The sequence below is a fragment of the Lethenteron reissneri genome, chromosome 14 (genome assembly GCF_015708825.2).
Source record: "Lethenteron reissneri isolate LAM-NWPU_2019-01 chromosome 14, ASM1570882v1, whole genome shotgun sequence".
In the NCBI taxonomy this organism is placed as follows: Eukaryota; Metazoa; Chordata; class Hyperoartia; order Petromyzontiformes; family Petromyzontidae; genus Lethenteron; species Lethenteron reissneri.
Window position 1 is genome coordinate 12633955 of NC_083792.1, and position 23796 is coordinate 12657750.

At 50.4% G+C, this 23796-nt stretch overlaps 1 protein-coding gene across 1 annotated transcript in view; it reads right to left on the minus strand.

The window, feature by feature from the left end:
• CDKL4 (cyclin dependent kinase like 4) overlaps positions 1-23796 on the minus strand; it is a 43491-nt gene continuing 19695 nt past the window's right edge. The window contains exons 4-9 of the mRNA XM_061551578.1: positions 13769-13859; positions 10542-10742; positions 8409-8491; positions 6375-6431; positions 4246-4413; positions 1-3756 (exon numbers count right to left, since the gene is read on the minus strand). Coding sequence (XP_061407562.1) covers positions 3655-3756; positions 4246-4413; positions 6375-6431; positions 8409-8491; positions 10542-10742; positions 13769-13859 — 702 coding nt within the window. The 3' untranslated portion in view covers positions 1-3654. The remainder of the gene's footprint in view (positions 3757-4245; positions 4414-6374; positions 6432-8408; positions 8492-10541; positions 10743-13768; positions 13860-23796) is intronic.

Genomic DNA, 23796 nt, shown 5'->3' on the forward strand with positions numbered 1-23796 from the left:
AAAAAACAAAAAAGACGTTTATTATGCACACAATTCATCATCCAGGTACTTTAAACAAACAGGAGTTATGATAACAGCGTATGTACACAATAATAACTCAATGTAAGCACGCAAAATTTTTGAAATGCGCTGGTCAAATGTTATTACATTATATATCAGAACATGTCATTTATATCAAAATATTTTTGAAAAATATTACAACTATGCATCACGGTATATATTACTACCACTGCACTAAATGTAATTACACTATATAGTTAAAAGATAAAAGCACAGGCAAGCCCGGTTTATATATAAGGGTGTGTGTAGGTCTCGGAGGAGCGTTTTAAATGCTTAGGCTTATAAATGTATAAAAGTCTCCCATATGATGAAGTTTGTTTACAGTGTTTCGGACATGTTAGGGTGTTTAACAAAAGCACACAGGAGCCCGTGAAGGTCTTCTCAACAAGAGGACGGTGGTACTGCGATTTTACTTGAAGGCGGCCCCACGGTCGATATTCACCAGAACGGCGTGCGCCATCAGTGGCGCGCAGGAGTCATGAAAACGATGACCCTTTGCGCCCGCCAACTTGAACGTCTCAACGTCGTCGGCTTTGCCAAGTCATTCCCCACATGACATGGACACGAGCAGAGTGATGCGAGCTTCAGCAGTCAACCAGGTTTCGTTTTAGTTTTGTTATTCTACAATCAGTAACATCGGTGACCCAGTGATTTCCTCTCATTCCCCGGCGAGATGTTAACGATGTTAATTGGGCGCCACGGTGGCGAGATGTTAACTACCTTGCCTGGTATACAGGAGGTCGTGGGTTCGATCCCAACTCTGATGCCTGCTGTATATTTGGATGTTGGCTGTACTCTCTCTCCCGGTGGTTGCGAGGATTTTTCTCCGGGTCCTCCGATCTTTCACTCCACATGTAGAAACATGAGTTTAAAATATTTGGCTGCTATAAATTTGCACGTGATAAGCCACTTCGTTGAGCTATTATTTGTGGCCAGGTCGCTTCTGAAAAAGAGCTACATAGCTCAGTGGGCCTGACCTGGTAAAATAAAAACTAAATAGTCTGTTTTGGCCAATTGGGCAATCATTCCACGTAAGTAAATGCACCTGGCGTGGGGAACTCGGCCGAACTTCGTGTCCCACGGTATGCATGGGGCTTGATTTGTCGGGTCGCCAAGACCCCAGCGCTGGTACACCAAGAGCTGAACATGAATGCAGCAATGTCCTTCCACTCGTGGGAATGACACAATTTGTTAGCAGCAGAAGCACATTGAAGTTCTTCATCGAACAAGATTTGGTGTTGGGGATCATGGATAACAATACAGTTGGGGAGCATGTTAAGGTCTGGTGTCTTCACATAATCAATCTAAATTGAGTGAAATTAACGATTTTGGGGAGGGGGGTGATTATTCAGGGTAGGGGAATTATTTGCGCCAAAAATATTAAAATGAGTGCAGGGACTGACTTGATCGAGCGTTTGATGTTTCTGTAGCAAGCACAGCCGGTGGCGCGGTTCATCCAAACGGGGCTTGGCCCCTGAAACCTATTGAGCAGTTTGCATTCAAACGCAGCCATGCACAAGCGGGACCCCTTGTGGACGACAGACCCGGCGAGAGGGTGCAATGTCGCACCACGAGCAGAGCGCGTGCCATGCGAACGGATTTGGTGATGCCGTGCAATTTGACAAATATGTAGACTGCTTGTGTCCAAAGTGGGGACACCGCGCCACCCTTTGGCGCCCCGGGCTACCTCGTGCTCTGCCAGTTTTCGGACGTCACTTTTCAAAATATATATATTTTAAACATTTAATTCATACACAAAAATGCTTAATTAAAACATATTTCAGTCGTCGTCATCGCCCCCCCCCCCGCCCACTGCCCCCCACAAAAACGTGTTTCAGTCTCCCAAAGGAATATTCGCCACCGCTGTCTACGACAGCAGGCGTATTGTTGCATGGACAGAGGGGAGGCTGCTGTCCGAGGAGACAAGGGGTTAATGAAAAACCGCTGAGACGCAAATGTGGGCAGACAATCGTAGGCTCCGCGGCAGGCGCAATGGAAGGTACTCGAATTGCGATTGTATCGCCGGCACTGGGCGAGAGCAGACAATGGTGTGCGTGTTGTAAGGGAGATGAAATTAAAAACCGGACAACTTCAGCAACTGGGAATCTCATTTTCGATGTAGATGTTTGCACCGACAACTCCTCCTAACTCCTCCCACGGAGGGAAACCAATATGGCAGATCCTATTATCTTGTGGGGGCTTCCATACAATTTGCGTCGCTTATCCTGTGCGGTGAAAAGCATGGCCACTCGCAGAGAATAGGATGTATTTTGCCGCGTGACTTCTTGTCCGGGAAAACTCCACGCACAGGAAGCCGTTTCGCAAATCAGGAATGGGCAAATCCACACTTGAATCGCGAATAATAGGAAGAATAGGATCGTGGCTAATAGGAGTTTCTGTGAACCCCGCAGCTGCAACGGATAATAGGAGTCGCAGGTAACGATGTCAAGGATAAGATGTAGCCGCTCTCGTTTATCCCATTGTGAGATTAGACTTTTTAAACAGCAACAGCTGCTTACAATTTGAGCATCCTGGCAGTTTGCAATACAGCTTTCAATCATATGTGCATGTTTAATGCACAAAAGCCTACGAAGACAAATTGTATATAAACTACTCACCATCGCAATTACCATTGTCGTCATGTTAATCGCATAATTATGCCACCACCTTCATCACGGTCATCCGCCACGGAGATGGAGCGAGAAGCTCAGATAGCGTGCAGGGCCTAGACGAGAGATGGTGACGGCTTGGGGAGGCATTCATCCAGCAGTGGATAGAGCATTGCTGCTGATGATGGTGATGATCGTCAGCAAAGATGCTGTCAGGTATCCGTAGAATCATGTACGTCGGTGGTGGCACATTTTGTTGCTGGGAACGCAATCGTATAGTTATGAATGTAACTGTCGTTGATTTAGGATAGGGAAGGAGAGAGCTGCGAATAGGGGCAGTTCGGGAGTGTTTTTAAGGAGGACAAACATCAGAGAGAGAGAGCTGTCAAGCAATCGAGGCACGCACCTAATGTGTGTATGTATGTTGAACTTCTTTTGCACCGTACGTAGCCAACCGTGCTAATGCTGAAAAGGAATGCATAAATAAGTTAAGGGTGCGGGAAATGAGCGGCAAATAATAAAAATACCCACAGTGATCCTGTTTGGACTGCAGTGAAAACCGACTCGCGGCTCACTGCGGGCATGCACGATGCAATCGTAACTGCGACATGATCCCTGCCCCCCAGCGCTCAAGGAGAACCCAATCACAGTCCCCCCCCCGCCCCGAGTCCCAGGCACCCTGCCCATCTCCGAGCACTCGGCGTGCAGATTTCAGACATCTGCTAGCACCCCCTTCCCTCTGCACCCTACGGTTTCGTTCTCTTTTAATTTTATTTCGATTTTGCATACACATTCACGCCACTCTCGTTGACTTTTATTCCTAAACCGAACGGAGAATGCAAGACTGTGGCAGATGGCTCATGAGTTATTTATAAAGTAACGTAATTAAAAATATAAAAAACAGAACGGGAAAACAAAGGGGCTCGGTAGCGCCTCCTCCGCCGCTGTTGGTTCCAGGGCGGCACGCTCCAGTGGGCCCGCGCCGTCAGATGGTGGGCAGGTGGTGGTCGTGCTTGTTGCGCACGTACCTCCGCACCTCCGGGGCCGGCGAGTTGCTGTTGCCGATCAGCTGCGGCAGCAGCAGCATCTGTCGGCAAACGGGACCACGCGCCCCGCTTCAACGATTGGGGGAAATGTCGACGGACGGGTGGATGGCCGGACAGACGGGCGCGGTACGAGTGTATGGATGGGCAGAGAGGAAGACAAATCGATGGATGGATGGATGAATTGATGGACAGATATGTAAAGGAATGGATTGATGGGTGGATGAATTACCAGATGGACAGGTAAATGGACGAATGGATGGAGCAACAGACAGACAAGTGGATGGATGGATGAATGTATACGTGTATCAACAGATGGACAGATAAATAGATCGATGGACAAATGGATTGACAGACAGTTGGGCAAACGGACGGACTGTGAGATATTCTGTGCGTTTGCACCTTAGACCCGGCAACCCTTATCTGACACAGGAGCCACGCCACCCGGCCACCTTACAAAAACAAAAAAAGTGGTGAAAATCTCAGCGACGGGAATAGCTGCCGAGAGATGCGCAAGCGGCCGCGGTTCGTACCGCGGGGAGGCGCTTGCGTCCGCGCTTGTCGTGCCGGCGCTCGCCTCGCTCGGGCTCGCGGCTCCCGACGCCACCACCCCCGTCACCCTCCCGGAACGCGTAGAAGTACGCGTGCTGGAGCAGCGCCTCGCAGCTCAGCCGAGCCGTCGGCTCCATCCTCAGGCAGCTCTGTGGGACGAGGAGGAGGAGGCGGGTGGCATCACGCGTATTCGGATCGACGGCGGGAGCAAACGCGCACGCCTCGTGTCGTTTCAAGATGCGGTCATGTGCACCCGTTCCGGCAACCGACCCTGGCATTTTTTTAAGATAGGGAGCCGATATTCTGGTAATTGCAATGACGGGGAAATACGTCCGTCTATTTGTGTGTCCGTCCATCTATTCTTCTGTCCATCCATTTGTTCGTTCGAAGACAAATGTGTGGATGCGTTCCGAATGGAAGGGAGGCTCACTTAACAGACCGTCTTGCTAGCGCGTTCACTTGTACTATCGTGTGGCAGCCATGGAGAAAAGCGATCTTAGTTTCTGGAACATCTTCCGACAAGCAGGCCACGAGTCGCATTGGGGAGCGAATCGGCTGCGAGATGCCACAGGCCCTTCGCTCAATACCCATCAAGGGGCTTATTCAACCACATCACGCCGACAGCACTATTTAGATGTACAGACGAGTTCGTCGTTCACTCTGTGGATTCGCCGAACAAATCGAATGCAGAGCAATCTCCATAACAAGTGACCAGCCTGTGTGCATGCATGGCTAGAGGACTCTGAGACCGCTCCACCAAATTTCAAATTATGAGTCATTCGGAAGCTCGAAATATGTTCTTCATGGCAACGAGAGCAAACATACTGAAATATAAATTATCTTTTACTCGCTAATTCGTTTATTGGCCCAGGTGTGGTTTCTCTGTTTTATTGTTTACAATAACCTGACATGTGACATCAGCCACATTTCAAAATAATGATAAGCATGTACCGTTGGAGAGGGGTCATGTGTGTGGGTGGGGAAGCCATTGAATGTGGACGGGCTTCCCAATCGTCTTTTCATCAGGTGGGTTCTTTTTTTTTTCGTTTAATCGTTGCCGTGGTGGCTTGAGAAGCTGGGATGAATTCCCAGGTGACTGCACGGTCGCAAACGCAAGATCGCAGCCGGCATTGAGCCCCCCCCCCCCCAGGACACTCATTCAGAGCCCCCCCCCCCCCATTCACAGTCCCCCCCAGGACACTCGTTCAGAGCCCCCCCCCCCCAGGACTCTCGTTCAGAGCCCCCCCCCCACCACCATCTCCATGCAGCTCACGAGGGTGGCGCATTGACGCCTCCCTCGGGATGATCGAAGCTGCCGCCGCCGCCACGAGGCAGCGACGGCGCAGCACAGCGTGGAGGAGACGCCACGCGCGACCGCCCCACCTCATTCACATTCACGTTGCGCATAATGATCAAAAGGTGAAGATCGGCCTGGAGGATTAAATCATCTGGAGATTACACACCGCTGATAACGGAACATCCAGCCTCATCTTTACTTAATGACTATTAGACCATAATATGCTAACGGGGATTTTGTTCACAATTACATTCCAAATTATGCTAATGGCGTCACGTAATGAGATGAATGTGTTTCTATTCCGGACCAGCAGAGCTAGCTGTGCACCACCCTGTGTCGGGGGATGACCCCAGAGAATGTTACAGAACTCCTTCAGGCATCTCCGTATGCACACGAGGGCCACGCACGCCTTTCAACGCTTTGCAACAATTGTTTGTCGCATGCTCGGCGAAAGCAAAATCAAATACAAAACCCTCATTGAATGAGATGATTTGCTTTGTGTGTGCAGTCATTGACACCCAGCTCACCACCACGTGAGAAGCTATTTTAATCACGAGTCAACATTAGTTGGTGTGATGCTCAAGCAGAAATATAACAACAAAAACTCACTAAAACCCCTGACGATTATTTAGATCTTTTTAGTTTTAAAGCCATTGCCATTGACGAATGTGTTGCGTGTTTAGTTTAACCGCGGGTGGATGAAGCCTGGCTTTGAACTCAGGGTGTCAGCTGTTGGTGGCTCACTGGCCTCACCGCTAGGCCACCCACGCACCTCGAGCAGGTCACCCACGCATGCCGCGCGTAGAAACTTACCATCATAAAACTCAGAGCTTGACTGTTGAGGGACTGGAATTTAATCTCCAAGGGCTCCTGTGAAATGTGAGGGACACAGAGAGGGCAAAAGTGTGGGAGGAAGTCAGCAATAAGACAATATCGCCTGAATGTTAAAAGGCAGGATCATAAATTATACAGCTCGAATAATAGAACGGTAATGCATTTTCATCCGTCCTTTGATATTGCTACCGAAGCTTTAAAGATATACTTAATCCCCGAAAGCAATTACTTTAAAAGCTCCTTTAAAAGCTGCTCAGAAAGTTCTGAAGACGTCTGCCCAGCATATGAACAGCTAGAATGTAAAATCTATCAAGTCCAAGTAGCACTGAGGATATGATAATTGGTAAATATCCCGGTGGAATAATTAATACAGAATGATCCGAATATTATTGGCAATGCTTGTGAGACCCAACAAGGCCACTCGCCAGTCACACGTTGATGTTCGGTCTAATTATTTAATCGCAATTAACAGAGGGCACTGAACATTTCAGCCCCTCGGCTGATCTGGCTTACACATAGCAACAGCGCCTAAAGCAAAGTTAGTGTTGTCACAATGTGTGTGTGTGTAGGGTCACAGTGTTCGAGTGTGGTGTGTGTGTGTGTAGGGTCACAATGTGTGTGTGTGGTGTGTGTGTGTAGGGTCACAGTGTTCGAGTGTGGTGTGTGTGTGTGTGTGTAGGGTCACAGTGTTCAAGTGTGGTGTGTGTGTGTAGGGTCACAGTGTTCGAGTGTGTTGTGTGTGTGTAGAGTCACAGTGTTCGAGTGTGGTGTGTGTCTGTGTGTGTAGGGTCAAAGTGTTCAAGTGTGGTGTATGTGTGTGTGTGTAGGGTCACAGTGTGTGTGTGTGGTGTGTGTGTGTAGGGTCACAGTGTGTGTGTGTGGTGTGTGTGTGTAGGGTCACAGTGTTCGAGTGTGGTGTATGTGTGTGTGTCGGGTCACAGTGTTCGAGTGTGGTGTGTGTGTGTAGAGTCAAAGTGTTCGAGTGTGGTGTATGTGTGTGTGTGTAGGGTCAAAGTGTTCGTGTGTGGTGTGTGTGTGTAGGGTCACAGTGTTCGAGAGTGTGGTGTATGTGTGTGTGGCGGTGGTGTAGCGGAGCGGTAGTGTAGCGGTTAGCACACTGCACTACGAACCCGGCTGACCCGAGTTCGATTCCCGCTCATGGCTAACACCAGTGACAATTATCTGAAATCGGTCCTGGGCCTCCCCTAGGTCGACTCAGCCGCAAATGAGTACCTGGTGTGCGGTGTGTAAACATCGCCACTGGGGAGACAAAGGCGGCCGAGCGTGGTGTTGGCCACCCACCCCCTCATGTGCCGTGCTGGCCTTATAGTTGCTCGCTAACAGAGCACTTACTCCAATCGTCTGTTAAAGCTTTACGGGGGATCTTTGTCTTTGTGTGCGTGGCACAAACGCCGTGGTGACGTTACCGCCACTTAGTAGTGAACGGTGGTTGTTGGTGAATGTATGGGAGCTGTGGCGCATTGGTTAGCACATTGTCCTATGGACCCAACTATTTCAGTTAGATTACTGACTACGTCCTGGGCCTTCCGCAGATTGCCCCAGCCCTACATGAGTAGCTGGTGCAGTGGTGCAGTGTGTGTAAACATCAGCTCTGGGAAGACAAAGGCTGCCAGGCGTTGGTGCTGACCACACGACCACATCGTGTGGCGCGCTGTGGACCACATGGTCGCTTGTTCACAGCACTTGACCCAATGGTCTACATAGAGTACACTAGGGAACTTTGTCTTTGTTTTGAGTTTGAATATAAACTCTGAACATTCCCCGGTCCTCTCCTATAAACATCATCTCTGAAGAGTCAAAGTCAGACAGCAGTGGTGCTGGCCACGCTCTCTCTGTTGTGCCGTGCCGGCTTGATATGCCTCTCGCGAACAGCTCTTGTGCCAGCCGTCTATCCGGTGTCATTGGCGGACCTCTCTGCCATGCATTTGACGTGAAAGTGGCTTCAGGATTGACCCCGAGTCAGGGGGTGAGTGGTGGCGTGGGTGACCTCACCATGACGTCGGGCTCGGGGATTCCCAGTCCACTGAAGTATTGGTTACACGCGAACGCCTGCTGGTGCCTGGGAATGAGGTCCCCTGGTAGGTGAGAGGAGACAGCCAGGAAATGCAACAATGAGCAGGCTAAGCGATGATTAGTTGTTTATAGGTGTATATAGTTGTATGCAGAGTAATAACGCAATGAGGTCGATACATGCGCTAACGGACCACACCGCAAGAATCGCTGTGGAGTGCGGAACACCTACGTGGACCAGCACTTTTATATACACTCGCAACGTTTTACCTGTGGCACACCACGGTGAGAGGATACAAGGGAAATAGAGGATGTAATGTAAGGATGAAGAAAAAGAAACAGGAAAGGGAAGAGAGAAGACAAAGAATAAGAGAAGAGAAAGAATAAGAGGAAAATGATGGAAAATTAACTGAAAAACTGGAACAAAGGGTGAGGAGAGATGAGGATGGGGAGGAAGAGGCGGCATCAGCACCTCAACGGGGCTGCGCGGAGCGGCGTCTGTCTTCACAGGGGGCAGGGGAAGGGGTTTAGAGTGGCGGTGGCCACACAGAAGTCACGTAGTTTACGGGAGGCTTGGGCCTTGAGACTTTGTGAGAATTTCGTGGATAAATAAATTACATTACCACGACTCCTCCAATGTGTATTCGGGTTGGACCACCTGCTGCTCGGCACAATGTCTTCAGTTGATGTATTGCAAACCTCGCTCATCTCGTCAAGGAGCATAAACCATCATGCAAACTTCAGTCATCCTCGCAGTGGCTTTTGGCAAACCATCAAACAAAGACAGTCACTTGCATCGTGCGCTTTCAGATCCGCTTATGCGGCCGTCTGGAACGTTCTTCCAATATTAGGAAGCTACTGGAGCTATGCACTTGGAAATCTAGATTGAAAAATAATTTCTCTAGAACTGCTTTTTGTGTTCAGTTTGTTGTCCTTCCCCGCACATCCGATTAGCGCGGTTGGCTACGTTCGGTGCAAAAAAAAGTTCAACACACATACTAACATTGGTTTCCTGAAGAAGCTTTCCCGCACGCGGAGAAAGACGTCGGACATTGTTCCGGACAACTCGCGGTACTTTACCGAAAGACCCAAGAATATGAACTCATGGTACAACCCGATACCCCCCTCCGCAGCATTATCATTGCTTGTTATCACAAACCACTGTTGGCTACAACTCTGACACTCGGTCGCCAGCGTGCCGCGTGCATGGCCTCGCTGACGCAAAAAAAGAGGCAATTTTTTTTTCCTTTCCCCAGTTGCCGCTGTTGACACTGCTGAAGGCTGGGCGTGCCGCAGGCCTCAGTCAAACGCGCCGGAACCTAATTGGAGGCGGAGAGAGCCGCCTCCCGCTGCACGAGACGAATGAGCCCCGTGGCCCCCGCTGTTACCCATTTGTAACCCCACAGCCGAGTGCGAGCGAATCAATCGGCAACATCAATTTCAGGATTGCTTTCGAGGCCATTCATTCCTTCGTTTGCTCATTCATTTGTGTGTTTGGAGTGTTTTTTTATCGGCATCTACGGATTCCAGGCCAGACACATAGTGTGCTTTTTTTTCTTCTCGTTTTGTCATAAAGTTGGGACGGATTTCCTAGCAAGGCTGACCCACACTGGCAAGCTCAATCACGTGTCCCTTGCCTAACGTTGCGTGTTGGGTGCTAGTGTCACGATTGTATGGAAAATAAAATGTTGTTTACTTTCCTTTCTTGAAATGGTAACAACTTCCGGCTGTGTCTTCCAGGAAGGTGGTCGTTCGTGGAAATTACATCGTCACCAAATGGTGGCTCTGGAATTCCACCATTGTTTTTGTGGCCTCACGTCGCTTGTGGATTATGGTGTCACAAAGTGAATAATTGATTTAGTCTAAGTGTTGTTTTCTTTACCTTTCATAATATTACGACAATTATGTTCATGCTGTCATGGCACTGCAGATGAAGTGTCCATCGGAACTCTCAGGTCGGTGCATCACCCTTATGCACCACCACTGAGCCACCCTTATGCTGCACTACTCAGCCACCTGACCACTTCCCAGTGTAAACGTGACATCTCCGCACGTGCGCGTGACATCTCCGCGCGTGCGCGTGAGTGCTTTGCGTGTGTGCGCGTGCGCACGTACCGAGCGTGCACGTGATGAGGTAGATTTGGTCGAGGTCGGAGCGGCCGGGCCACAGCGCGTTGCCCGTGAGCATCTCAGCGAAGACGCAGCCCACGGCCCACACGTCCACGGGCGGCCCGTACTGCGTGTCGCCCACCAGCAGCTCGGGCGCGCGGTACCAGCGCGTGGCCACGTAGTCCGTGTACTCGTCCCCGGGACTCGCTGCGGACGCGGCGGCAGAGGATCAACTTGAGCCCGTGGCAGGACGCACTGCCCTCTGCGGCCTAACAAACTCCCAAGACGCCTGACTCGCGTGCGCGGTGGTCACCCCTGCCCGAGCCCTGTGCAGGCTGAGACCTGCTCGGCTTGCGAGGTTGGACGGGATCGGCTGCATTCTGGGTGATTTGGGTCGTAAGGCGTAGCATTCGTGCAAATCATCGACGGCCAATTCTGAGGGCTCAGCAGCTCGATGCGCGCAGAAGGAGAGGTGCGGCCAAATCGATTCATGCTCACGCCCTTCGTTCTCACGCTGAGGGGAGCGGAGTTTCATGTCCCTCTGTTCTTTCTGTCTGGCGCTCCCCATCCAAGTCCTCAAATGTGCCCAACAAGTTACGTTCACCCTCCAAGCCACTCGGGGCGGAGCGGTGGGGGGGGGGTCGTATTTTCCCCGTTATATTCTGAATGTTTTTATTGGTGCAATGTCAAGGAATTAAAATATCTCCTTTTGGAACTCCCACGGTGTTAGCAGAGAAGTACATCATGAACCCATGTTACTCAGCGCTCGTGGCACAAAATGCTCCTCAACGGTGGTAGAGCGTGTATACAATAGTGCTCTCTTGTGTTTTGAGGGAGTACTCTTGTCAATAACATCTGGAAACCTAGCGGTGTATTTTTTTTAAAGGCCTCGCTGCACTGGTGACATCCACAAGTTTGAAACCAGCTTTGGACTTGTTTGCTTAAACAAACGTTGCTGGATAGCGTTAGTCGGGACAGCCAACGGGTATCGTAAGTAGTTATAGGAGTTGTTGTAGTGATGGGGTTGTGGTAGTGATATGGGTTGGGGTAGTGATAGGAGTTGTGGTAGTGATAGGGGTTGTGGTAGTGATATGGGTTGGGGTAGTGATATGGGTTGGGGTAGTGATAGTTTTTGGGGTAGTGATATGGGTTGGGGTAGTGATAGGGGTTGTGGTAGTGATAGGGGTTGTGGTAGTGATAGGGGTTGTGGTAGTGATAGGAGTTGGGGTAGTGATAGGGGTTGGGGTAGTGATAGGGGTTGTGGTAGTGATAGGAGTTGCGGTAGTGATAGGGGTTGGGGTAGTGATAGGGGTTGGGGTAGTGATAGGCGTTGTGGTAGTGATAGGGGTTGTGGTAGTGATAGGGGTTGTGGTAGTGATAGGGGTTGTGGTAGTGATAGTGCTTGTGGTAGTGATAGGGGTTGCTTTAAGGGAGGAACCGATGCAAGTCAGCTCGTGTGCAGGTGCCGGATGGATTGTTACAACGCAGAATCGATGACGTGGTAACATCTTGACAACTTGGAGAGGTCTTCATAAAACAGTGGATTGATTGAGGCTGATGACAACAATGATGATGACGGTGGCACAAAGAGAGGGGTGGGAGTCTATTAATCGAATACCGATCTAGATCGAAAGTCATTTCATCCTGCAAGCTCTAATCGGTAGGCCGGCAGCAGCAGGCGAAACTAAACCACTAAACTATCTTCATTGAAATTTTTTTTATGTGTACCAGGTAAGGCCCACTGATATATATAGTTCTTTTTTCAGAAGCGAGCCGGCCACAAGTGACATCACGTGGAAATGTATCGCAGCCAAATACTCTAAAACGCACGTTGCGAAATGTGGAGGCAAATAACCGGAGGACCCGGAGAAAAATCCACGCGACCACGGGGGGGGAGAGACGCAAACTCCAAATACAGCAGCAGCAGGCGTCAGGGTCGGGATCGAACCCGCGACCCCCTGCATACCAGGCGAGGTAGTCAACATCTGCTAGCCAGCGCGGCGCCCTAGTCGTCACCCCGCGGCCCAGCGAGGGACACAATTGCCATGTGTCCGGACCCATCGGCCAAGGGCACGGCGATGCGTTTGATTTCGTGCGACGGCCCTCCCGTGTGGTCACACGCAGGCTCGAGCGTGCGGTGGGGGGGGGGGGTGCCGGACCCTCGTGTGGTCAGGAGGCCATAGCCGAGGGCGCTCCCCTTGCCCTCCCGCCTGCCCGCGTTGCCATGGCGGCCGCAGCACAAGTGGAAACCTCTTCAAGGCCCGGCCAGCTGAAAGGAATTCTTTGGTGCGACGCGACTGTCAGTCATGACAGCGGTAGCCCCCTCTCTCTTTGCTTTCCCCTTTTCGTTCCCCACCTCCTTTCTGTTCGTCCATTCTTCCCCCCTTGCTTTCCATTATCCGCGTATTTACGCGTCTTCCTTTGCGCCCTTTATGCTTCTTAATTATCATCTCTATAATCTCCGTATATCACCGTGTGCCTCTGTATATGCTCAAAAAAACAACGTTTTCTCCCCGGTTCCTGCATAATGCACCTATGTGTGTGTGTGCATTAGCTGGCCCCATTCTAGTCCTAGCTGACGGCTGTCACATTTATTGTCTTGCAGGGCACACTGTCCACATGTGTGCATTGATTCAGGAATGATCTTTGCTGTGAGAGTTTATTTTTTAAAGCCAGTATAATATGACAAACTCTCTGTTATTACTACAAATAAGAATTAAAAATAATGTATAGCCCTTTGTCGGTCAACTGCTGGATGAAGCTCTCCCCATGCCGAGTCAGTCGTGGCGGTCGACCAGATGGGTGCAGCGGGGGGCCGGGGAGTGTAGGGAAGAGGGAAGGCCTGGCGCAGACATCGCTCGCTATTGCCAGGGCTCGAACTTGGGTCGTTGGGTTTGTAGCGCCGGTGGCGCGCCAACCACTGCTCCGCCAAGACCCTATATCGGGATGATTTTTTCTCTCCGAAATATAAAAACCTATTTTCATACCGCACACTCGCGAGATGGAACTTACGTAAGAATAAACGGGCGAAGTAGAGCCGTAAAAATGAGGGGGGGGGGTCATGTGACGATGACAAAGGCAATCCTTAACGCCTCGTGTGAACATCAAGTTGGCCCTGATGCTAATCCTGGTGTTTCAAATGTGAGCAGGGGGGGTGTGTGTTTGTGTTCATGTAATAGAGGGTGGAGGATGGTTGGAGGGAGGGAGTGGAGTGGGATTAGGAGGCCACTTACTGAGGATCCTGGCGAAACCAAAGTCACACAGCTTGATGACGCCCTGCCTGGTGATGAGTATGTTTTCAGGCTTCACGTCACGATGGATGCACTGCCGAGGGGGAGGGGGTCAAAAGAAAAATCAGCCACGGTCTCAATGCATGTGGACTGCTGGTTCACACTGTTTCTCGCCCAGCAGCTCTCTCCGAGAGTGATTTTGGGTTGGGGGGCCCATATTGTTCGGCACGGTCGCCCAATAATTCATCATTGCAATCTGCAAATTTTCGAGAGAGAACCGATCGCAACGGAGCTCTCGTCACGCGAGAACTGGGGTGCATGCAAATGCACATCTTTGCCGTGGCGTTAAATCCGTGGCGTCCGTCGTTTCGTCAGGCGTTTGCTGGGAGCCTCTCCGAGGACATTAATTGAAAGCTCCTGGCACGTGCAGCGCGAAATGTGGGACATCGTGCAGCGGACAACACGGGGTACGACCCCCGGTAACGCATCGGCCCGGCACGATACAGCACAACTGTAAAAATGTACACATTAGTACACATCATCATCATCATTACATATGGTGAGTGGGCTGTGTGTATATATACACACATACACTAAGTGAAGCAATGATGTTTCGTTCCTTAGCAACGTAGCCTTGAAGCTCGTGCATTGAGCTTGTTAGGGGAGCATGGGATCCTAACGAGTTCACCAGAGGCGATCCGGGGTGTGTGCGAGCGAGATTCACTTTCGTGTGCGACAGGAGAATTGCTCAGACGAAGGAGAATTGTGTGGAAGATAGGGGGGGGGGGTGCCTTCAGGATGCGTGGTGGCGAGATGTTAACTACCTCGCCTGGTATACAGGAGGTCGTGGCTTCGATCCCGACCCCGACACCTGTGTCTTTGGAGTTTTGGATGTTCCCCTTGTGGCCGCCTGGATCTTTCTCCGGGCCCTCCTGTTTTGCCCTCCACATTTAGAAAGAAGCCTTCTTTAGAGTGTTTGGCTGCTGTAAATCTCCACACGATAAGTCACTTCATTGCGCTTTCACTTGTGACCAGGTCGTTTCTGAAACAAAATAGCTACGTAGCTCAGTGGACCTTACCTGGTAAATATGTATATATATAAATAGTTTATGGTTTAGTTTGAATAGTTTTAGTGTGGGGTTCACCAGTTTGTGGAGTAAAAATGTGCCGCTGGTTTAAACACTGACGTGGAAATCAGAACGTTGAGCAGCGCGCCGGGAAGGCCTCCCACGTGTCCCCTTCATCATCACTCGCAGCTACAACGCCGCTTGTTCCATTGGCAGAGGCCAAGCGCCGAAACCACATTCCATCGAAACATCACTGGCGGAGCGAGAGCCCCCCTGAGAGTGTATTTTGGCCTACTCTTCCACGTTGGGCAGACAACCTGAAAGACGTGGGAATACCCACAGTTTTACCCCGCCACATGTGACCCGCCGGTTGACGAGCTGTGGTTTGTGTGTGTGCGTTGAACTTATTTCGCACCGTACGTCGCCGTTCGTACGCATTTCCCACCCATAGGGCTGTGACAACTGCGTTCGAACGTTCCACCATCACACACACGCGCACCCACCCGGTCTCGCGCCGTTGTTTCTACGAAACTTATCCTACCGGGGTTTGCTGCCCGCGAATCGCGAGTCACGATTCCGAGTGTGCGAGACCTAAAGAGGAGGCTCCTGGGTGCCGAGTTGTGGAAAACATCGCCCTGGCCCCGGCGTGCGTGCGGCCACACACACACACGTGTACAGTCATCCGGACCTAAACAAACAGATGCCAATGATGCTTATGCGCTTCGATTTTCTCTCCCCGCGCGCATGGAAACCAGAAAAAAAAACCCACGCCCACACACCCCCACGGTAGCCGGCACCTCGGTACCCAACGCCAATAAACGTCGGGCGAGCGTAAATCAGGTGCAGAATGCTGCCGTCCTGACGCACACAGAGCGGGTGGGCCCTGTCCAACCGTGGCCGCTGTAAACACGGAGCTGAGCGAAGGGAACGCGCACAAACACAAAGACAAAGATGCCCCCCCCCCCCGTATAGCCTCACACAAGGCTGTTGGGACAAGTGCTGTTGCCAAACAGCACCGATAAAAGAAGGCCAGCAAGGAGGGCCCGGGTGCAACGTGGTACGTTTGGGGCGAACGTTGGGCCAACGACCCCGTTCCAACGTTGACCCGATATTTGTCTCCACAATACTGACGTGTGTTAAGGCTGGGTTGACCTAGGCGAAGCTCCGATGATGATGGCCGTGAGCGGGAATCTTAACTGGGGTCGCCAGGTTCGTGGCGCGGTGCGCTAACCGCTGCACCAGCAGCTCCCCACGCACAAGGACACATCTGCACACGTGCGTGCATATGTGGACATACTCACATGGACACATGGACACACGCTCATGCACACGTTACTAACGCACACGCACGAGTGCACGCACGTGCATCCGCACACATACGCACGCACAAACAGGCATAAAAAAAGACAGATCCCCCGTGTAACCTTCAAAGACTGTAGGGGCAAGTGCTGTTAGCGAGCACCTATAAAGGCCGGCACGGCACACGAGGGGGTGGGTGGCCAACACCACCCCCGGCCGCCTTTGTCTCCCCAGTAGTGATGTTTACACACTGCACCAGGTACTAATTTCAGCCTGAGTCGACCTAGGGGAGGCCCAGGACCGGTTCAGATAATCGTCACCCGTGTTGGCCGTGAGCGGGAATCGAACCTGGGTCGCCAGGTTCGTAGCGCAGCGTAGCGCTGACCACTACAGACAGGCATGCACACCCAAACACATACGTCCACTCAAACATATGAGCACACACGCAGGCAAAACAACTTTTCTCACTTGTTTTTTTCCAGACCACCGAACAAGACCACACACGCGCAACATCTCCTCTACCTGGCGCTGCCACTCCTGGGAACAAAGACGTTAAGACGTTTCGGGCAAATATAATGTTACAACTGACGGAGGCTTACAACGTTTGTCACTATTTCAATCATAGGTTGCCATTCTGTTAGGCAGTGCACATGCACACTTAACGTATAGATTGCAAGATGTTTTGACCACCCACCGCTGTTACGGACGCGCGTGCAGGTTAAACTCCCTTGTCAATCACCTGCTCGGCGAGAGTGTCCGAACTGGACGTCTGTGAAACAGGGCTTCATAGCGCATCGGATTCCTCCCGGCTAAATGGAGATTCTGATTCCGTACAGGTTATTTGACTGTAACGTCGCGATGCTGGTCAGTGCGGGTTGAAAGAGGGCAACGTAGAGGTACAGTACAACAATGGATTTCCTGCACTGCTGCTTAACTTCCAATGATCTGTCAGGATCTGGCGAATTCCATGTGGATTGCTCATAGGCTGAATGATAAATATATGTGTGTGTGGATGCAGTGTTTATCGTCCTGCCCGTGATGCATACACCTGTCAAATCTGCACGTCCTACCGCACGGAATTTGGCCTTTTTCCTTCTCAAAGATATACGCTGCTCCTTTGGCGCAGAGCTCATCCAATGTGTGCACATTGGTTTTTTTGGGCCCGAGTCCTTACGCCGGTTGTGTCAATAGCTCGTTCACCTCCTTCAGAGTCCTGCTGAAGCATCTTCAAGGGCTGCAGAACTGTGCCGAGCGGCAAAACTGCCGGCCTGTGGCACTCGTGGAGCCGTGATCTCAACCGTCCACCAAATACCTTTCGAAAAATGCTCAACAAAATCACCGCGCCTATTATCGCACACGGTGATCCACGTTTAAAATCGCAGCTGAAATTTAAAAAAAATGTGCAAGCGACGCGGCACTTGGCCTGGCAGCGTCTCCGCGTGTAAAGGTTTAAATCGGGCATTTTTGGTTCCTTCCCAAATGCCAAAATTACGTTTCGTTTTCGAGCGGAAACAAATATGATAATTGTCATGCATATCCATGGGATACTGTTACACGCTCCAGTACACGCATGTCCTCAGCAGTGGTTTATAGTAGCACGGAAAACGAATGTGTATCTGAAAAAATAAGAATAGGTTTTTACCCTTTTTGTGCAATAAAACATGCTAAGATGTTCAAACACTAAAAAGAAACCTCTTGCAAAGAACTGCACTGTCGGCCTATTGGCGTTCTCTGGGCTGACACTGGTGAGATGAGGCCCTATATAAAAGGCCGTCTCTGGTATAGGCCAATCAGCTTGTATATTGTCACAGCATGTTTGTCTGCATGTTCACCACAAGTACCGTGTGGTTAATGCAGACTTGATTCCTTGCAAAAAGTTTCGATTTGGTCTTGATTTGAAGCTTTCGTGACTTCAGGAATCCATACTCTTCTTGATTCTTTCGGTAAAGTCATGGAGGTGGAAATAAAATAAATCACTACGTTTCGATCGCAACACAAGCAATCTTCATCAGGTGGAACAACCACAGCAAGAAAATGCTGAAGTAGTCTATTTGGTGTTTGAACATCTTAACACCTCCTGTTTAATTGCCAGAAACGGTAAAACCTATTCTTATTTTTTCATACTTTGATACTGGCAAAAATGTCCCATTATGTTAATGGGACTCTGTTAGGGCTCAACACGGCTGACATGTTAGCCGATCGTCCTTTCAACGCCGGTGAAGTCTGCGCGTTTCGGGCAACCCGATGATCAACCCGATGATCAACCCGGCCGATATTCAGGAGGTGCCAAGTGGCAAATTCCTATAAAACGTTCTCCGTGCTAAAGTTTACTTCAGATTCGATCATCTTCGTGTGAGTTGTCCCCCCCCCCCCCCCCTCACATTACCGACGGACAGACAGACAGAGAGGGCTAACGTGTAAACGCTTTCAACCTCAGATGTAAGGTATTAAAGACGGAAAGAGCCATACATAGCAAGCAATGTCTACTCGCAACTGCAGTGATATATTGGCGTGGGTTTCTCTTGGGCGCTGTCCCGTCTCCTCCCACGCGAAAAAAAGCACTCAATTTTGCCAAAACATCCACAAAGCTCGTGAAAAAATAAAGACCCGGTGAAATGTTGTGTTGATAATATATATATATTTCATAGAATAACAAATTCTATATTCTGTGCATAGTAAATGTGTTTTACATGCAGGAGATGCGTGGATGAACATGTGCTATGCTTCTGGATGAGTGTGTGTTCAAATTAACTCGTGTTTCACACGCGTGTCACCGTGTGTTTGGGCCAAATACGGCTTACACGTTTGTGTGCGTTCATGCGGTAGTGTGGCGGTTAGCTCGCGGCCAACGCCAGTAACGATTTTTTGAACCGGTCGTGGGCCTCCTCTAGGTCGACTCAGCCTGGTGCGGTGTGTAAACATCGCACTAGGGAGGCAAAGGCGGCCGGGCGTGATGCTGGCGAACCACCCCCTTGTGTTCCGTACTGGTCTTCATAGGTGCTCGCTAACAGCGCTTGCCCCAACAGTCTGTTAAAGCTATACGGGGGATCTTTGTGTTTGTGTGTTCATGCGTGTGTGTACACACACATGAACGTGTATATCTACTTGCAGGCGCCTTGTGTGTATAGCGGGAGTGGTGGCACAGTGGTTAGCGGGCTGCAATATAAACTCGGTGACCCTCGCTCGATTCCCCCTCACAGCGTCGATTATCTGAACCGTTCCTGGGCCTCCCGTAGGTCCGCTCAGCCTCAAATGATGCGTTGTGTAAACATCGCCACGAGAGAGACAAAGGCGGTCCGGGGCATTGTATACCGTGCCGACCTTCATAGGTGCTGCTCGCTAACAGCACTTGCCTCGAAAGTCCATTGAGGCTCCGAGGAGGATCTGTGTCTTTGTCTCGCGTGTAGACCTCCACGTCAAAGGAAATGCAATGAAAAATAAAAACCGTGTCGCTTCATTTTTGTTTTGTTTACCACCACCTCACCGTTATTTCTTGCTCCCTCTTAGGAGACGTCTTTCTTGGTCACTCTCGTGGAAAATCACGATATTGTCGGGAGGGCCCGCTCCAAATGGAGGCTACCCGCCCTGCCGTGTGCGCTGAAGAGCCTTTGCGCATTAATGCGGGCACTAACCCCGGGCCGCGCAATGTTTATAGGCTCCCGGTGTCACGAATGAAAGCCGCGTTGTGTCGGTGTGACCTTTCCTGCTAAATAGGCCTGGTTGTGGATGAGCCACAAAGCCTTGTAAAGAGGGGGGCCTTTGGGGGGAACAGCTGAGGGCCAACTCTCACATCAAGCATCGTTCCTCCCGCCCCATCTCCATCGCTGGCGGCAGCGGCAATTCTGCATTCCCGCTTCAAGAGTCATCGTCAAAATGCCTCAACGAGCGAACAGCACCTGTCTCTCTGGGCAAAGGTTGCTGTCAATAAAAACAAACCTAAAATATCCGACATCCGTTTTTTTTTAAAACGTGTAGTTTACAAGATATATATGCACAACACCCACAGCGCGCGCACATAAAACATAATGCTGCACGTCTTTGTTACTATTGTAATTCTAATGGACAACGACAAATGACCCCATCAGCCAGAGAGACATTGACATTGCAAATGAAGAGCTGAATTGTAACTGCGTGCCCCTGGGTTATGTGCATTGAGGCTTTGAACAGGGTTTCACCCAGAGCAATGACCCCCAGGCTGGGCATTGAAATATTGCCAAAAAGACATTCTAGAATTGTCAAATTTAGCAATCTAGTAATTGTGGGTAATTGTCCAAATGTGTATTCATGACAATGTGACTCAATAGCTGCCTCTAGTGAAATAATGCCACTATTTATTTTTCTGTCTTTAACATTGAGCAATGGTATTTTTGTCTGTTAATGTCCCTTCATCATTCACAGAGGGCTGCGGTGGTGTATACATGTGTACGTACGTGTATGTTTGGCAATAAATATATGTGCACCAGAGTTATAGACAAAGATCCATCCTTCAGTCTTGCAGGCGACTATTGGGGTAAAGCTGTTAGCGAGCGCCTATTGGCGCACGAAGGAGTTGTCTGTGACTAGACTCACTTTTGGCCACGTTGGCCATGCAAGGGGCTGTGTGGTGATCATCCCTTCGCAGCAGGAATTCACGTGAGCCCGATATGATTCCAGTGAGACCCAGGACCGGTTCTGATTGTAATTCCTGAAGGAGCTCCCCCGGCACTCAGAGAAAAAACGTCGGACATTATGCAGAACAACCCCAAAAAAATGCATCGGACAGTTACGTAGGAGCGTAATCGTGAAGAGTCTGTGCTGTGAGAGGACTGATCCCCAGACCACAACAGCTGGAAGGACAGTCTACAGATGATGACTGAAATTTACCTTTTTGTTATACTCATTCCCTCCCACAGCACTCCGCAGTGTGCACTGCGGCAGATGTTTAATGGGTCGCGTGACTGATTTTCGTGTGTGCATCTCCTGTAGCAAGGACTATGAGGTTATTAGGAGTCCGTGCACCTGCCTGGGGGCATTTATGGGACAGGAGAAGGTGAAATGAGTGGCAGTGGAGGTGGCTGTTTCATGCGGTTCTCCACCCATTTCGATTACAGGCTGCCACCGGCTCTCCAGCGGAATCGAGCAAAATGAAATGACCATTAAAAAAAACAAGCGGCGGCGGGAGGCACGACAGCATGTGTGACTTTTGGACGTCAGAATTCGAGTGTTTTTGAATCGGCGTGATTGTCTTGGCGAGCGATTCACGCACGAAGCAACGCAGATAGCCAGAACGGAAGAAAAAAACAAGCACAAGGATATCATGAAAATAACCCCCCCCACCATCACCCCCCCCCCCCACCACCATCACCCCCCCCACCACCATCACCCCCACCACCTCCCCCCCCCACCACCTCCCCCCCCACCACCATCACCCCCCCCACCACCATCACCCCCCCCACCACCATCACCCCCCCCACCACCATCACCCCCACCACCACCATCACCCCCCCCCACCACCTTCAACCCACCACCATCACCCCCCCCACCACCATCACCCCCCCCCACCATCACCCCCTCCCCCACCACCATCACCCCACCACCATCACCCCCCCCCCCCACTACCATCACCCCCCCCACTACCATCACCCCCCCCACTACCATCACCCCCCCCCACCACCATCACCCCCCCCCCACCAACACCCCCCCCCCCCACCACCATCACCTCACCACCATCACCCCTCCCCCCACCACCATCGCCCGCCGCGCCTCCCATCCTATTACCCGGAGACACGCCGCTTTGAATCGGCACTGCGGTGCGACTCGGCACAAGCGTGTGGTCAATTACCGCCCACCAGCAGCACTCCGGCTCGAGTCCCGTCGAGGGTGGTGAACACAGCAGCTGAGCTGCTCGGTTGATCGTTGCAAGGCACAGCATCATTCATGATAATGATACTGATGAAGCATCATTCGAGTTAGTGCACTCGAGACGACATCTCCAAATTAAGAGTCCACGGCCGGCCAGTAATTAAAATATGAAAAGGACAATCTGTCCTTTACACGGGGATGTGATTTGACAACACGAAGGGATTTCGTTTGCAGCGGTTGTGCGGCGTGTCTGTGAGCGTTAAGAAGTGACGGCAGCCTATTGATTGGCATGGAACCCAAGGTAAGAGGGGCAGAGGGTTTGTTTGTTTTGAGCATGTGGGTGAGCGTACAATGTACATGCAAGCATGACCGCTTGAATCATCGTATTTGGTTTTTTTTTTTATCATGGGAACGCAAATACACTGCGCGCTATTCAAGCAAAGTTATTACAGAAAAAAAGAGATTTGAGAAACTATTCATACCTACGTTGACATCAAAAAGCTGCTGCTCAGCACAAACACAGGTGAAAGGGACTGAGAAGCAATACAGACAGCCCACGCCGTTCTCATTACAGAGTAGTGATTATCAGCGTAATACACGGCCACTAGAGAACAGGTTACGCATATCCATAACAATCCTAAATTCGTGTACCCTCGATTGATATACCCTATGCTTGCTATGTTCTGTCATCCCATGACACCGCAGTATTATGATGACAATGGTAAGGAGAGATGATGGATGTGGCACGCCAAAATTATTGCCGAAACATTCCAAACTCTTCGGGATAAAATGAAATACTTACATATATGGCATCACACAATGCGGGTCCATGCCAAGCAAACTTCACAGTCACAGAAAAAAACTCGTTTCTACAATTCATGAAGAGTACAGAGTGGACGCTTGTGCTAAACTATTATTATTAATTTGACCCAGACGAATGACTAATGCTAGGGCATTAGCTTCTTATCATCTTGGGAGATGCACTGCGATCATAGCAACAAACAACAACCTCATGCTGGCCTCTAACTGGCGGTGACATCACCACCACAGTGATGCCGCTGCTTGTGCCAGGCTAAGTGCACTTTGTGATCTTAGCAGTCCAAATCCCCAACACAGCCCCTGGCAAGGTGCCCTCCACACATGTCTAATTTGTTCAGCATCACTCCGAGCGAGGCCTCGTGGGGGCCTCTCCACAAGTCACCTTTTTGTTGTCCGTTTGAACGCGGAGCTAATTGAGACCGCGAGCTCGAGTGGGCACTCTGCGTAGAGCAGAGAGCAAAAGTGCCGGCGGTAGCAGTGGTGGTGGTGGTGGAGGGTGAGGACACAGAGACAGAGAATTATACAAGCAGCGGCCATGCAGCTTTCTCGGGGACAACATTTTCCCATGAGCAGCCACTGCTTAGCTCTGTGTTGTTCAGCCGATAGTCACACCCACTCAGCCACTAAGCACGTGCGCCCATTCGAGGACAGTTGTAAATTTGTTTTCAAACAAAACACATGTGTTTATTCTAGATTTTAAACTTTCGTGACTGCAAGGATTCATACTCTTACGTTTTTTCGGTAAAGTCACGTAGGTAAAAAAATGAAATTAAAATTAATAATATAAAGTAATACAAATTTTTATTTTATTTTTTTACCTACATGACTTTACCGAAAAAACTAAGAGTACAACAGATGTGATCATTTGTGTGTGTGGGGAGCGGTACCGGGGAGCGGTAGTGTAGCGGGTTGGCGCGCTGCGCTTTGAACCCGGCGACCCGAGTTCGCTTGCCACTCAGGACCAACACCGGGTCACGATTATCTGAACCTGTCATGGGCCTCGTC